Source organism: Rhizophagus irregularis, chromosome 7, assembly GCF_026210795.1.
Source record: "Rhizophagus irregularis chromosome 7, complete sequence".
NCBI lineage: Eukaryota > Fungi > Glomeromycota > Glomeromycetes > Glomerales > Glomeraceae > Rhizophagus > Rhizophagus irregularis.
The window spans coordinates 3,940,953-3,958,375 of record NC_089435.1 but is presented as its reverse complement, the minus strand read 5'-3'; the positions used below and the strand labels follow the sequence as shown (position 1 = coordinate 3,958,375).

The following is a 17,423-nucleotide window of genomic DNA, read 5'->3' as shown; positions in this document are numbered from 1 at the left end:
TGTATAACCAACATTTTTATATAATTTGACGATTCTACCAAAAGAATTTCTCCTCACATATTATATATACAGTATATACATGATAACTAATTTATTAAACGTTAATCAATTTAGATTGACAGTTTTTGAATTACAGATTGATAAAATGGTAATTAATAATAAGTTTGTTACTAGCTGCTCCGTCTTGGTCCGATTTAAAAATGACAAAAATGACATAATGACATAATGATTGTACTTATTTTTCTTAAATAAATAAATAAAAAATAGTCATTAAGTATGGCACACGTGTGACAGTATAGATTTTTACAGAGACAAAAATTATTACCCGTGAATTTTCGGGACATTCTTTACTCGGGGGGAAGGGAAGTCACTGCGGCTTACCGTATTATACCGAAAGATTCCAAAAAAAATCATGGCATGACACTTTAGTAAATCCTAGAAAATTAATAATCCACTACTAAATAAGGAATATTCAATGATGTAAACATACAATCATCCAAATTTTCATCTTCGGTGCAAGTTTGTAATCAGAATTTTTATATAAAATACGTAGTAGCTCCGAGAAAAACTTTTTTTGATCACAACTTAAAAATTCACAATGTCTCAAAATTTACGTAAAAAGGCTGCAACTCGTGCTTCCCGACGTGCTAGCAATAATGCAGGGCCTACTCTGGCATCTATTCTTGCTCTTGGAACTCCTTTGAGTAGTCGTCATAATACCGATGAAGAAGACGTTTGGAGTGAGACATCCGCTGATACTTTTGATTCTTCCGCATCAACTGGAAGTAGAGCTGAAGACATAATTTTAGAAGAAGGTGATAGGTGGGAGGATGAAGTATTACAAAGCATCGATAACTTGGAAGAGAAGCGTACAAGGTAGTATAAATTTGTTGAATTTATTCATTCTAATAATAAATTTTAATGATTTTTGTGATTAGTATTCGAGAAGATGCGTTGGCCAAATTGATCCGTCTCCTTTCTCGTAAATACACTGCCAATATTCTTTATTCACGAAGAGATACACTGCTCGACATGTTGAATCGATCCGTTAAAAAAGATAAAAGTTACAAAGAAAATAAATTGGCTGTTAAAGGTTAATATCCGAACTTTTTATGGATATGTTATTAAAAATAATCATTTAATAACTTTTGTTTCCTTTTATTAGTGATGTCGCTATTATTTGTTACTTTAGGTGAAGGTCAAGAGTCAATGTATCATGATGTCTTGTCCCTTTTAAAATATACTATCACTAACAGTGTTTCTATGGAAGTAAAGAAATCAGTAAGTAAAAATGAAATAGTATTTTGAATTATTTGCAACTTAATTAATAATTATGTTTTCTTAAATAATTATAGTGCATAAAAACATTAGCTTTGGCTTGTTTTATTTCTGGTTCACAAGCTGAAGCTCTTGAACTTATGAACTTTTTTGTCGAAATTATAATTACCAATGGTAAAAGCGTTAATGCCATTAATGACGGAGCTACTTTAACAGGCGCATTGAATGCATACGGCTTATTATATGCCGGATTATGGGGAGATTCTAAGAAAGTAGCCGGAATGGCTAGAGAGGAATTTGAACGAGTAATGCCAGCACATATTAAACAACTTGAATCATCTACTATGGAGGTGAGAGTTGCTAGCGGCGAAAATATTGCATTGATGTTTGAAACTTTAGGAATAAGTAAAGGAATAGATTCGGCTGAAGGATGGGGCCAAGAACTCGATGATGAGGTTTTTAGAAACTTTTTTTTTTAAAAAAAATTTTAATATTTATCTATAAAAGTCTAATTTATTATCATTATTATTACTCTAGTCTGACGAAGGCTATTTCGATTATAATGAGATGGGTCGATTAACTCAGTTATTAAGTACATTAGCTACAGATAGCAACCGTCGTCGCGGCAAAGCTGAACGTAAAGTTCAGAGATCTGCTTTCCGTGATATTTTGAAGACTGTTGAGGTTAGTATTACTTTCATTTCTTATTCAATATGTCCTTTATGTCGTAGATATTATGTTCCAACAATTTATTATCTTATAGGAGGGTGATCAAGTCCAAGAAAAGCTCAGATTCAAGAAACAAACAATTTACTTTTCTACGTGGGCCAAAATCATTGAGCTTAATGCGTTTCGTGATGCTCTCGCAGAAGGGTTGCATGTACATTTTCTTGAAAACGAGCTTTTACAAGATCTGTTTAATTTTGTTCCTCCACGTCCTGTAGCGGTAAATCAAGGATCAAGACCAAATTCAGCAATGAGTTTTCATACTGCTGGATCTGATACTGATTCTTCAATTGCAAGCAAGAAAGCAAAAGATAAAAAGATAAAGAATAGAAAAAAGCATAGCAAAAGGAGAGGTGATTTTCTGGAAGTTGGTTAAATGTAAAAATTTTATGGGGAATGTAAACAAGGGCGTCAATAAAGTTGATTTTTTCCTTTTGGAACAAATCACTGGATATACCGTATATTATCGGTTATCATATTATTTCGATAATCGCTTACGTTTCGATAATCACGGCGATTGTCTATGGTGATGTTCTTGTTGGTCGTCTATTTTGTTAGGACATAGCTGAAAATCCTATTATGCGCTAAACTAATATGGGTCTAAAGCAAGGAAACGTAGTGAAATCCTTTTCACGAGGTCACGTGCTGAATACGTATATACATTTATTATTAGATTTATTATTAGATGATATATGTTTTTATGTATGAACTAACAGTATTATTATTATATATTTAAAATAAGTGTTAAAATAATGCTTCCATCTTTGTAATAAATTCTTCCTGAACCATTTTGAGATATTTTCTCAATTCTTCCTTGTCTAAGTTAGAGGATCTCCTAATTTGTAACAAGTGTTGCGTCAACTGTTTTAAAATAATGAATGACATTAACATATACGGTCTAAATAATGTGGAGATCCAACTAAAAAATGATTATAATGAAACAATTACAGTACTTGTAACAATGTCTTTCGCCGCTGAATTATTTTATTTGAAGTCGATTTTTCTTTATTGGAATCAATAAGTTCTTTCAACTAAAATAATAATTATTATCAAATTAAACATAATCAATATAATCAATGTAATCAATGTAAAAAATTTTTTTCTACAAGCCTTATATGAAACTTCAGTAGCCTTTCTAATAACGTTTTCTGGTAAACCAATAATTTGTCCGAACTTTAATCCTAATAAATGTATATTAGACAGTAAATTTTAACAATACAAATGAATAATGGGCTTTAAAAACTTACCATAATGTTCTTCATCGTTTCTTCCGTCTTTGACTCGATACAAGTATTTCATTGCAACTCTACTATCTTCTTCTTCAATCTACCATAAATGGGCTAGTAAATACAAAAAATAAAATTTAAAATAATTATGAAAAAACTTACTTCAACTTCCAAATGTAAATTTACAACATTAGGATAGACGGTTAAGCTTCTCGTAAGTTCATGAAAATGTGTTGCAAAAAAAATAAATGCCTTCAAAGCGCATAAATTTATTATTAATAAAATCTTTAATGGTATTCATAAATACTTATTAATATATGATTTACTTTTGTTTTTAAGAGTTCTTCACAAATCGCGTATGTAATTCCCAATCCATCGTGTGTGGAAGTTCCTTTAACATAATTTTGATCAAAAAAAGATAAAATTATTTATTCGTAATTATTAAAAATATAATCACCTCTTCCAAGCTCATCAATAATCACTAAGCTATCATCTGTTACATTTTGTAAAATGTATGCTGTTTCACGCATTTCAACTACAAATGTACTAGCATTACTTTCAATATTATCGTCGTTACAAATTCGCGTAAAAAGCTATTGAAAAAAAATTTATGTTAGTTAACCTTGAAAAAAGGGGGGAGGGGGATTCTCACCTGATCCACAATTCTAAACGATGCGTATTCAGCAGGCACACTATTTATAATAAATTAGTTGATTGCCATGGATAAAAAAATTTTTTAAAAATAGGCCCTTACTATGATCCAATTTGAGACATAATACTCATCAAAGCAATTTGCCTCAAGTAAGTACTTTTTCCGCTCATATTTGGACCAGTGATTAATTGGAAGTTAGTTGCACTACTAGCATAAGTATCGTTAGGTACAAATGTATCAACATATAAACTTTCTCTCATTGGATTTCTTCCAGCCTTTATTGCCAAAGTATCCGTGAATTCAGGTCGAACTGATTTATTATTTATTAAATAAATTAAATGTTGAACCAAGTTATCAGCAATAATTTAGAATAAAATATACCATAATTAGACACTGTGCATTGATGAGCAAATGACGTTAGCATGTCTAACATCGCGATTGATTCGGAAGCTTTGTATAACACACTGATATCATTACGAATTTCCGAAATCAAATCTTCAATAGTTCTATGAAAAATAATTAATATCTGAGGTACTGGTAGCTTATTTAACAAAGAGATGATTTTAGAATTATCATACTTGTCAGACATCAAATATACTTCAGTTAATGAATCACTAATCTTTGTATTCTTTTTCATCACTTCTAATGTTGTGAAGGTCAAAGTTTTCCTTTTTTTTTTCACATTAATAAATATAAGGGGAAGTTGTTTGTCTTCTAACTGTTCGATATTAATTGATAAATAAAATCCAGCAGTTGAACTAAATTGTGTTTTAATGGGGATCTGATATTGCTCTAAAAAACCCAATAAAAATCAACAAGAAATCAACGTGTATATTATCATTATTTTATTGTATTTACCACGATATTGGTCTATCATTTCGTTTAAATCATCAACAGTTTCTTTGTAAGTTTGTCGAGCGACATCCAACAAACCATTAAATCCCGCCTGATAATGTATTAGGTATCTATTATTATTATTATTATTTAACACGATTAATAAAGATTTTCTTTTTCCTACCCTAACTGCGTAACATCGCTGATTTCTAAGTGCAAGTGGCGATTTTACATATGTGATATCTTCGTTTATAACATCGTTAATTCGTTCTTCGAGAGCCTCCAACCTTAGATCATTAAGAAGCTAATTATATATATACAAAGAAAAAAAATATTTAATTAAAAAATAATGACATTTGAAAAGATTAATAAAATAATTATACAAAACCGAATAAATCGCGTCCAATAACGAATTTTGAACCCCGGTAAATGATTCTTTTAATAAATTTATTAATTTTAATGTATGCTTTAAAATAATCACGTTATTAATACTTTGTTCCGCATGTTTAACTGAAGGTTTCTTTGGAACTTGAATCAACTAAAAAAAAATTGATTAAATTATAATAACATATACCGCAGCAAACGAGAAATTAAATGAGATTAATAAATTACTGCTGTGATCAAATGATCAATATCTTGAAATGGTTTGAGAGCTACGACCATAATAACGTAAGATGAGTTAGATGAACTGCCATAAATTTTCTAATTTTGTATATCGATTTTTACCCGTTTGAATCGCAAAGAATGTTTCCTTATTTGTAAGAAATAATTATGCATTAAATGTCATTTATCGTTATTCAAAGAATAAGAGTAATGGAAATATACTTCATGACGTATAAGCTCTGTATAATTTAAATAATTAAGATCTTAGTAAATCTGAAATTGTCGAATTCATCCTATTATAATTATATCAAAAATATTCAAAAAATGAATACCCTCAACAGCATCCAATCGCATATTAATCGTAGTTACATCTAAATGATTAAATAAATAATAATTATAAACAAATGTACTTTTTGTAATTCATATATAAAATTATATTAAAAGTACAAACCGCTTAAAGGTTGTAAAGTATTGGTTCTTAATAAGCGGGCTAATAATAAAATTTATTAATACACGTACCGCAGTAACAAAGTCAAAAATTCGTATTATAACATTAATATACTAACCTCCCATGGGTGTACGTGTGTTATTTAAAATACCTTATAAAAATTTAAAATTTTTTAGATTGATTGCAAATTCTAGTAGTATAGTTGTACATATTATATTGTACAATATAACAGTAATAATAAAATGTTTATACCGTAAAGTGAATGATTGCTACGTGGATTATTTATATTGCTAATCAATTCAAGATTACGTGCAGTCACACAATCTAAATATAGATAATATAAATTTTGTTAAAAATTTTAAAATGTTGATTCATTGTATACGAATATCATTGCGTACGAATACCTATCATCATTGTTCCTGTATAAGATTATTAAAGAACTTGGATTATTTCTACATACTTTAAAAAATATTTAAATATTGATCATTATATAAAAAAGGAATTTTCACCTTCACATCCTTGATATTTGAATTTAATTGAATGGTTAGTAAAGAAAATGTTTTGAGTACTCTCGATATATCTAAGTTGTTGATAAAATTAGGAATTTCTCGATTAAAAGATTAATTAAAATTTACATTAAGTTTTTTATTCTCACTTTAATATTGCGCCTGTTGCTGCTAAACAATAAAATCTAAGTAAATTAAGAAAAGTAAGCCAGAGAAGATTTTTTTTTAAAAAAAAAAATAATTGATACTTTGACGTTATTCCCAGAATCAATGAAGCGGAATCTTCCTCTAAACTATACTGAATACGAAAAAAAGGGCAAACATTAATTATTGGAAAACATAATTAATTTGCAAAAAATTCAACTTGCCTGTTTTATGTAATTAAGACCTATTCAAATTATAATAGTGATTAATAATAAGATTAATGATATTTAATTTAAACAAATAACAAATGGATTAAAGACATTTTACAAAAAGTGAGATTTTATTTTTATTGCATTGTACCTTTTGAAGTTAACAGACTAAGATACAACCAATCTTAAAAAAAAAATGTCTTTAACCCAATTTCCTAGTATGTAAAAATCGTAACACATACCAATCGCATCATTAAAATATTTTCTTCCAATTGGTATGATGCTGGCCATGGGCATATTGTCTTCGAGTATTTTACATAACTTTGACTTTGATGGTTCAATTGCGGTCACGGATAATATGATCTTCAAAAAGAATGAAATATTAAGTAATGTGAAACCAAATTAACCAGACATTTATAATCAGTTTAAAATACCTCAACGGGATTATATAAATTTAATTTGTGTAATGTCTTTACGTAAGTTTGAGAATCAGCAATCTTAACAATAAAAAAAAAAAAAAGTAGAAAAAACCAAATTAAAATAAAATAAAATCAAAGACCATAAAATAAACTTAATTAATTAATTATACCTGAGATAAAATACATTCGCTCGTCCTCAAATCGATAAAACACATACCAACTTCAGTAGCAACACCTAGAGTATAAAAGAATCAATCAATAACGAATAATTCTAAATTTAACAGACATTTACCTCTACCCTCAATCATGGCAACTACAAATGAATGATTATCGCGACCACCAATACATGCAGAAGCCGAAGTTTTAGGTCGTCGCGTCGGTAAACTGGAAAACGAAGATTTTGAACGCTCAGAAGCTCTTGACGAAGTTCTACGACAATATTTTCTTGATCCATAAGCGGATAGTCTCGTACTATTATCAGAAGTTGGAGTGGATCGATATACGGAAGAATAAGATGAAGATGATAACTTTGAAGACGACATGTCTAATTCATACATATATATTTTTTTTTTAAAAAAAAACATATAAAAAAGGTTTAACTTTATTTGGAAATTTAATGTAATAAAGATGGTATTCGCTTTATTATTTTTTTTTTATTATAACAATAGTAATATCTTGTGGAACAAATAGAATAATAAAATTATTTATATATTGATATTTATATTTACAAGTTAACTTTTTTTTCATTTGAGTTATAGTTTTAAAACAAGGACATGTATTGTAACAACAAACAAAAAAAAAAAAAGATTATTTTTTTTTTAATAAACAAGATTTTAATTTAATAGATGAAAGTTTCAATTACAACAGATGATAAATAATGATAACACCACAATAATACCGAATATTAATAATAAAGAACAATATTTCAGATTTTTTTGTACACATAGAAAGAAATAAGGAAGTAGATCAAACAAAGAACAATATAATTAATACAAATGGAATAGAAAATGATATACAAATACAATATGTGTAAAAAATTGATTTTTATGATCGCGGGAAACAATTTTCCAAATTTGACTGATTATGCAGGATTTTGCGGTATGTATGACGTTGCGCACTTCCCTTGACAGCTCACAGCTCAAAGTTCAATCCTTGCATATGCCTAATTAAAAGTTACCCAACATTTTTCATATTATTAAAACAAACAAAAAAAAAAAAACCTGATCATATCAGGTTTATACTTACGCGTTGCTTTTCTTTACATTAAACTTTGATTCTTCTCCAATCAAAAGAAAACAAGTTTTTCTTTACTTAGATCTTCTTTGTTATTTCCATTTAAATTATCCAAATATTTGTGTTGTTCTTTGTTCTTTCAAGTTTCTCCTGAAAATTTCACACATTTTTACGCGTCAAAAATATGCCATCTTCCTTATAACACAATTATCATATGACAAATTTTATATTGGGAAATTTATTTATTTACTCAATACGAATTTTTATTTTGTGGGTTACTTTTTTTAAAAAAATGCCCCACTTTGGTAATTCATATTAACCAAAAAAAAATTATTCTTTCTTTGTTAGAGTTTTAACTTTCACAGATGAGGAAAAGGCTAAACTTCTGGTTAACTACATTCAAAATTTTATTTATATATAATGTATGATATGTATATATATATACTTATATATACAAATTACGGTTTAAAACTTTATATCTTTTTGTTACACAGATTTCTATACTCATTCGAACAATAATAACTTAAAAATTTTTTTTTTTTAATTCGGGACTTATTTTGTAAAGATTACCAGACAAAAGTTTCACAAACGCCTTTTTCTTTTTTTTAACTGGTAAACTAACTGGTAAACTAAACTTTTATGGGATTGTCGAACAAAAGGGAAAAAATTTTCGAGAATTAAATCATAATAATAAACGTAACTATATTTTCCTAATAGATCTTATTGAAGATTTTATTATTTGTTTTTTTAATTAATTACTTCAAATTATTCTCATTTTAGCGAGAGTGAGAGAGAGAATCTTTAGGTAAAAAAAAAAAAAAAAGGTTAGAAGAATCGAGATAATAAATTAAATGAAATGTTATGCTATGCGATGTATGCGCTAAAAGAGATGCTTCTTTTTCGGATAAATTTGACAAAATGAGATAAAATTAACGGAGTTATTTCTGTTTCGAAGTAAGTCAGTTTCAATTTCTGTATTTCAAAGTTGAATTAAGAATATTAATTAAGAAGAACGTAACATCTTTGCATTATGCAATTTTCTATATAGCATTGATTATTATAAATAAACAAAGAAGCAATGTACTAAGTGTCGCCATCTTACATATCTTGGTAAAAAAAAAAGAGAGAGGGAAAGAAATAATCTTCTCGAATTGTTATTATTATAAAAAATTTATTCGGAAGAAATCATAATTAAACTTATTGATTGATCTTATGCTTGAAATTAAAAATAAATGTGATTTTTGTTTATTTAAAACTTTTTTGGGTTGACAAGAAAAACACAAGTTACAAGTACTATCAACAAATAAAGCGTACGCAGCGTATTGTATTTATGTATAGTATCACAACATATAAACTATTCGAATTAGCCGGATTTGGTCAAATCAACATTATTTTGAGACACTACCCTTGATATTTGAAAAAAAAAAAACGTCAAAAAAAAATTATCGCTTATATATATGTTGATTCCTTATGGGGTTTAGTCCTGATTTCTTTTTTTATTTATAAACCTTTGTTCGTTCGAAAAAAAAATTTTCTTTAACTCAAGTTGAGTTTGTTGTGGTTGGTTCCCTTCCACTAAACAACTCTTCTCTCCTTATAATCATCTCTCTTCTCCTCTCTCTCTCTCCCTCTCCCTTTCTTAACCTCATACTTTCTTTTCCCCCCTTTTCTCATCTAATATATTCCGATTCCCCTATTTTTTTCAACAAAATACGAAAAAAAAATAGTCTGGCTAAATTACATTCTTTCATCTCATTCTCCGAAAGATTTTATTATATTTTCAACTAGCTGGATCTATTGATATACAATATAAATAATTTATAATTATTATTATATTATAATCAATTCCTATTTCGTAATAAATTTGGTGTATTTTTTAGATCAGAAAAAATCTGTTTAACCAAAATAATTACCAAACTAATACAATTTATTCTTAACCCTGATTCTTAATTTCATATAAAAACCGTTTTTTTTTTCCCAAGCCCTAACTTATCTCCACTCATTTCCTCTTTCGAATTATTAATTTTATTATTTCATTTTCTGTTTCTCTTATTTTTTTTTCTATTAAATCTTTAAACAAATCTCACAAAATCTTACAAATCTTACAAATCTTCTTACAAATCTCATATAAATCTTGTTAAATAAAAAAAAAAAAATTTCTAAAAAAAAATTTTTTATTGGTTCATCGTATAATTATTCAATATATTTGCCGCATCCAATCCTTATTTATCTGCCTACACCTTTTTTTTTCCTCTCTCTCTCTCTCTCTTTCTTATTTTTTTTTTTAAAAAAAATTAAATATCAAATTTATTTTAAAAATAAAAGAAATCGAAAAAAACTAAATATTGAAAATGGCAGATACGGAAGTTAATATATACGCTGATTCGCGGACCTATTACAGCACTGGTAACAACAATAGCTATGATTTGTCAAATGTTAGTCGTTTTAGAAGTTTTGCGACAAGTTCGGTGAGTTTTCTTTCTTGTTAGTTAATGTATTTTTACAAAATATAATATTATATAATATATATATAATATGAAAATAATATTTTTATACTTATAATTTTTGTTACTTTGCTTTTTTTCTTAAAAAAAAAAAAATTAGATGTCAAAAAAACCGGGACATAAAGAAGTAGCACGCAGAAGAAGAGCTTCTCATGGTAAAGTAGTTTTTCTATTTATTTCTTTCCCTTTTAACTTTTTAGAGTTCGATATGTAATGTTTCAACATTTGAATGGGATAATTTTTTCATGAAAAAAAGGGTGTCATTAGTCATTTACCGATAGAATCCTTTTTCTCATAATGTCAATATCAAAATCCTCTTACGATATCGAACTCGATAGCCGTAAATTCCTTAAAGAATCCCATCAATTTGATCTATCGAGATATCGAAATATCAAGATATCCTACCCTTTTGACCCTTATGATTCCTAGACTTAATGTTAGATTTTCTAAGAAAGATATATTTGCATATATTTATGTATGTTTGATTCATTAAAAATTTGAAATTTATTTTATTTTATTCTTTCAATTTTATAGATGAGGTAACAAAACCTCGTAAATTCTTGATAGATGTGGAGGAAACTAAGCGTCAAATCCTAGAACAAGAAGATACTGATGGAGATAATCAGATCACTATTCACGATATGGGCCCTAAAACTTTACCTGTTGGTACTCTTGATTCAGGTGGTCATAGAAAATATGAGATTAGAGGTACTTATATGATTAGTAATCTTTTACAAGAATTGGCTCTAGCAGAAGAACATGGACGTAAACATATAATTTTGGATGAAGCTCGGCTAAATGAGAATCCGGTTAAACGTTTATCTCGTATGATTAAAACCAATTTCTGGGATGGTTTGACAAGAAGAATAGATGCTGAAGGATTGGAAATAATTTGTGCGGATCCTAAAAACAGAACAGCTGATCATTCACCTCGTATTTACATTCCTTATAACGAGGATGAACAATATCATTATTATACTAATTTAGCTGAAACTCGACCACATTTGAATTTACAAGTTGAAAAACTACCAAAAGAAATCACTCCGGAATATGTTAAAAGTATTAATGATCGACCTGGAATTCTTGCTTTAGCCATGCAAAAACATGTTGATATTCAAGGAAATATTACTTTAAAAGGTGTACCATTCATTGTACCTGGAGGTCGTTTTAATGAAATGTATGGTTGGGATTCTTATTTTGAAACTCTTGGTTTAGTTTTAGATAATAGAGTAGAAATGGCAAAAGGAATGGTAGATAATTTTGTTTATCAAATAACACATTATGGGAAGATATTAAATGCGAATAGAAGTTATTATCTTACCCGATCTCAACCACCTTTCCTTACTGACATGGCTATTAAAGTATATGAACATTTAACCGAAGAACCGGAAGAAAAAAAAAAATGGCTAGAAATTACAATTCGTGCTGCCATTAAAGAATATTATACAATTTGGATGAGCCCTCCACGTTATGATCCTATAACCGGTCTTAGTAGATTTTATCCAACTGGACTTGGTATTCCACCGGAAACTGAAGCAAGTCACTTTGACCATGTGATTTTACCTTACGCAAAAAAATTAGGACTTTCTATTAAAGAATATGTAGCAAAATATCAATCCCTGGAAATTAGTGAACCTGGCTTAGATGAATACTTTTTACATGATCGTGCAGTTCGTGAATCTGGTCATGATACTACTTATCGTTTTGAAAAGAGGTGTGCACATCTTGCCACTATTGATCTTAATAGTTTGCTTTATAAGTATGAAGTTGATATTAGTGAAATTATTAGATTAATCTTTAATAATCAATTCGAATATAATGGAATTATTGAAACTAGTTCTACTTGGTCTGAAAGAGCTTTGTTACGTAAAAAGAGAATTGATAAATATTTATGGAACGAAGAGAAAAGTTTATATTATGATTATGACACCTCTAAAAAAGAACAATCAGTTTATGAATCTGTTACTGCATATTGGGCACTTTGGGCCGGTTGTGCCAGTCACGAACAAGCTGAAAATTTGGTGTATGTATTTTATATGTATTAAAAAATATGTAAAATATTTTATTTATTGTTTTTTCTCTCTTTTTTTTTTTATTTAGAAAAATATCTCTCCCTAAATTTGAAGTTCTTGGTGGACTTGTAAGTGGAACGGAAGAATCTCGTGGAACAATTGCACTTGATCGTCCAAATCGTCAATGGGATTACCCTTTTGGATGGGCACCTCATCAAATTATGGCATGGCGTGGTCTTGAGAATTATGGATATATGACAGAAGCACGTCGTTTAGCATATCGTTGGCTTTTTACAATAACAAAATCTTTTGTCGATTTCAATGGAGTAGTTCCTGAAAAATACGATGTTGTTACTTTAAATCATTTGCTTAAAGTGGAATATGGTAATGTAGGTACAGATTTCAAGTTTGTGCCTCGTGAGGGTTTCGGTTGGATGAACGCTTCATATCAAGTTGGATTGTCTTATCTTACACATCATATGGAGAGGGCTTTAGGAACTTGCACAAGCCCTGAAGTATTTTTCAAGAATAGAGAAGTCAAATTACCTCCCATGGAATATAAGGGAAGCATAGACCTAGAAGAAAGTAAAAATCATGAGGAAAGCAAAAACCACGAAGAAAGCAAGAATCAAGAAGAAAGCAAGTTTTGAAACAACTTTTATGATTCAAATGATTATCGATATAGACTATCTTGATTAATGACTATTGATCGTTTCCTATTGACTGCATGTATTTTATCAAAATTTTTTAAAGACATTTTTCATTTTTTCAATTGGGTATATCAAAAACTTTTTCTCGAATCCTCGCATATAATATGATGTTTGGTTCGAATTTCTTTATTTCTTTCATTATTATTTTATTTCTTTATTTCTTTATTTCCTTATTTAGTATTTGGGTTATATTGGGGGTTCTGGTTATTGTGTGGGCTTGGGTTTCGATTTGAATTATTTCGAATTTTTTATTATATGTAAATATTTAAAAAAAAAATTTCATAATTTTTTTTTATATCGTACATCCCATTTTATGTAACCATATATGTTTTTTCATTAACTTACCATCGCAGATAATTATTAATTCATTTAGGAATTTCGTTCTAAATGAACCTCGGAGAATTCTTATATGGTCAAAAGATGTACAATTTTACCGTAACATACTCGTATTAAACTCTCCCATATTATACAAAACCACACACAATCCCTATTTAAAAAATTTATCACTCGTTTTTTTTTATTTACGTCAACCAATTTTCATTCGTCGTTTATAGTAGTATCCAAGTAGATGCTTTTTTTTATATATACATAGACAAATCTTTTTATCAGATATCTTCTGAATGTTAAACAAACTTCTAAACAAATATTTATTACATTTATTTTAATCAAATGAGTTGTATAAAATATAAAACAAATAACAAGGGTGTAATTTATAATAAAAAGAGTTCTTAAACAATATACTTTAATTATTTTATTTTATTTTATTTTATTTTTTTAGTTTTAGTTTTAGTTTTAGCACTATTGGAATATGCAATATTTTTGTTATGACGGGCGGCAAATTAAATGACGTAATGATGATTTTTTTTTCCTAGATCGCAAAAATTAAAATGGAAAGGGTCGTGCAAAATTGTATAATTAAGTTTGGGTTACTTATGATGATCATTAATTGCATTTTTTTATTACTATTCGGAAATTTTGCAGATCATTTATTGTAGATCTTTAAAAATTTAATAATATAACGATAGTTAACCACTGGTTATTATAACCATCTGTCTAATAAAATTTAAATTTTAAATTTTCAAAATTAAATTTTATAAATTTTTGAGATTTACATAATTTGTCATATGATATAACTACATGACATATGTTTAGACTATTTTTATACTACAGTACTACTCTTTCTCTTTCATTTACCTTTATTTACCACATTTATTCCATTTACTTGTTTGTTTCATTGATTCATTTATTTCATTTACCCTTATAAAATTGCATGAAAAGAACATATGATACACTTTTTTCCTCTCATTTTATTCATTTTATTTTAAATATTGCTACTATTCTTTAATATCATAATTTCAATATAGCTGATTTTGATCAATAAAATATACATTAATTCTAAAATTAGCTTCTTTTTTTTTTAACAAACAATTCATTAAATAATCTATCAGCCTCTTTTACAGCTATTATCTTCATTAATATTTTCCATTCTTTTTCTTTTTCTTTTTCTTTCTTTATGTAAATCTGATGTAGTTAAAAATATATTTTTGGTGTTTTCAAAAGCTAATTGAAGTTTTGCTTATTTTATCTCATGGATGACAAATCATGACATTTTAAATCATATTTGTTGAATAATTCTTCAATTTGTTGTTGATGTATAACAATATAGTAAATATGAAATTTAACAAATTCATATAATAATGGAAATTTGTATATTGGTAAATTAGGTGAATATGCAAAATTTATAAATTCTTCTTTAAATAATGGATTATCCAATGCCATATGCAAGTCAAAGTCATTAAGTTCTTTTTAATTTTCTAAATCTAGTTTAAATTATTTTGCATAGCATAATTCTTTAAGATTTAAAACATATTTCCAAGATAATTCTATAATAGTATTAAATAATTACATGCAAATTTATAACTATAATTTTCTTTTAATCTACTGTATATATACTTAATGGTAAATGCAACCACATTCCCATGTTTTCAATGAATTAAGTGCATTATCAATTCCATTTACTAATCCATTAACAAAATTTTCAAAATCATCATCTTATAAAATAGTTATAGTCTCCCATATTTGAGTTGAAAAAAAGTTATATGGATCAGATTTAATGGCTTTTAAAGATTGAATTCAATGTAAAACTGTATCTGGCATCTCATGAGCTCTTTTTCCTGGTAAAAATCTTGAAATATTACCATTATTATGTAATATTTGTGGTTGTTTTTTAGATTTAACAAGAAAATCTATGATTGGTTCATAAATTTTTTCACCAAATTCTACTAAACTTTCAATTTGCAATTTTAAGATTAGATCTGCCAACTATTTCTAAAGTAATTTCCATTTAACTATATATGTTTTAGGTATATTTTTTTATTCATTTAATTTTTTTAAAAATCATTCTATAAACTCTTCTAATAAATTACATCTTTAAATTGTTGTAATCCATAAAACCAATATTGATGTAAAGGTTTTTGAAAATATAATTAAAAAATATATGTAGTTTTCATATTCATTGAATTGTTTTTATCACTTTCATTATAATTTTGATGAAATTACCAAACAAAATAAATTAAATTAAAAGGATGTTTTTAATTTGAAAAGCCAGTATTTACTTTTAATTTTCCAAAAACCTTATTTTTAAAATTTATCATTATAATATGTATTGAATGCATTTCACAAGAAATTCAAAATGAATTTGTTTTATTTTCTTTATTAAAACTATAGCTCCATTTTTATTTTCAAATATATATGCTGTATTATCTAAGGTTGCTTGTCTAAACTTCTCCAAAATTCTACAATAGTTTCTCCAAAATTTTACTATAGTTTTATTATAGTTTCGGCAAGGTTTTAGCAATTTCAGTATTTATAATAAGTTTTATTAGATTTCGCTTTTCTCCAGAATTTTGTTAACTTTTTAATAAGACTTTCATATAGTTTTGGTAAAGTTTCGCCATTTCACCATTTTGCCAATTTGCCAAAATCCCCTAATTTCTTTAGCAACCTTAGATTATCTATTATCCATATTTGGCATATAGATGGATCAAGATTGTACTATTATTTATAAAATTCAGTTATAATTTAAGAAACAACTGCTCCAGTACATTAATTTAAATTTTTTAATTCTAATAATATAATTTTTAGAATATTTGCTTTAGAATCTTAATACATAAAACATATTACAAATAATTTGCAATCACCATGAGTAGATTCATTTGCCATTATTCCAAATGTAAAGTATTCTAATTTTTTTACTACTTCACATTGCTTTCTTAAATTAATTGCAAAAACTTCTTTATGTTATCCTATAAGAGTATGAGTTGAAAACTATTTATCTAGTTCTTCATCAATAAACTATTCAATTACTAATTTTATACATTTTTACCATTAAAACAGTTTTAGCATTATATTTATTTTTATTTTCTAAAAGCAAATTATGGATCATTATTTTTAACTGACTTTTTGTAACTTTAGATGGATTTTTTGCTTTTAATTTAATTTGTTTATGTAATTGATTATAATTATTACTATATGTGAAACTATAAACTAATCTATTGGTATTCAATATATATTACATTATTTTTACTGAATTTATAATATTTGATAATACATTTGTAAATAATAATAATAATAATAATAGAAATTACAAATGGAACTTTTGTAATTATAAATTAATTAGAGATATTTCATAAAATTCATTAAGCTTCCAAAATTCAATATTAATACTGCTAGTTTAATGATCATTAACTAGTAGATAAAGACCTTGAAGAATAAATATATAACTTAAATCCAGATCTAAAATTTTAATATAACTTTTTTTTTTTTGTTTAATCACTATGTATTTATTAATAAACAAGTCAGGTACATTTATACAAAGTACCAAAGAAAGTAACCTAAACTATTTAATAAAAATAAACTA

General features: G+C 27.1%; 3 protein-coding genes across 3 annotated transcripts; 2 read left to right on the top strand and 1 right to left on the bottom strand.

Annotated features, from left to right (window-relative positions):
• The first annotated feature begins 490 nt into the window (after positions 1–490).
• On the top strand, positions 491–2,826 carry OCT59_027617 (uncharacterized protein). The gene is made up of 6 exons (XM_025311116.2): positions 491–876; positions 939–1,093; positions 1,166–1,281; positions 1,356–1,733; positions 1,816–1,962; positions 2,042–2,826. The coding sequence occupies exons 1-6, from the start codon at positions 599–601 to the stop codon at positions 2,378–2,380; spliced, it is 1,413 nt and encodes a 470-aa protein (XP_025174911.1). The 5' UTR covers positions 491–598; the 3' UTR covers positions 2,381–2,826.
• On the bottom strand, positions 2,636–7,602 carry OCT59_027616 (uncharacterized protein; the record flags this gene model as incomplete). The annotated part of the gene is made up of 30 exons (XM_025318978.2): positions 2,636–2,865; positions 2,958–3,035; positions 3,115–3,185; positions 3,252–3,330; positions 3,393–3,482; positions 3,557–3,621; positions 3,688–3,823; positions 3,883–3,922; positions 3,985–4,192; positions 4,264–4,388; positions 4,461–4,674; positions 4,741–4,828; positions 4,901–5,020; positions 5,105–5,254; positions 5,329–5,369; positions 5,443–5,467; positions 5,542–5,558; positions 5,652–5,690; positions 5,771–5,809; positions 5,886–5,918; positions 6,020–6,091; positions 6,172–6,186; positions 6,277–6,347; positions 6,423–6,458; positions 6,522–6,571; positions 6,642–6,661; positions 6,869–6,989; positions 7,061–7,123; positions 7,216–7,280; positions 7,338–7,602. The coding sequence occupies 30 exons, from the start codon at positions 7,600–7,602 to the stop codon at positions 2,749–2,751; spliced, it is 2,553 nt and encodes an 850-aa protein (XP_025174910.2). The 3' UTR covers positions 2,636–2,748.
• A 3,027-nt stretch (positions 7,603–10,629) lies between these two features.
• Positions 10,630–14,368, top strand: OCT59_027615 (uncharacterized protein; the record flags this gene model as incomplete). Its single annotated transcript, XM_066137110.1, has 4 exons — positions 10,630–10,746; positions 10,883–10,937; positions 11,317–12,805; positions 12,883–14,368. 4 exons carry the CDS (start codon positions 10,630–10,632, stop codon positions 13,442–13,444), a joined length of 2,223 nt encoding a protein of 740 aa, XP_065993530.1. The 3' UTR covers positions 13,445–14,368.
• Between the last annotated feature and the right edge of the window lie 3,055 nt (positions 14,369–17,423).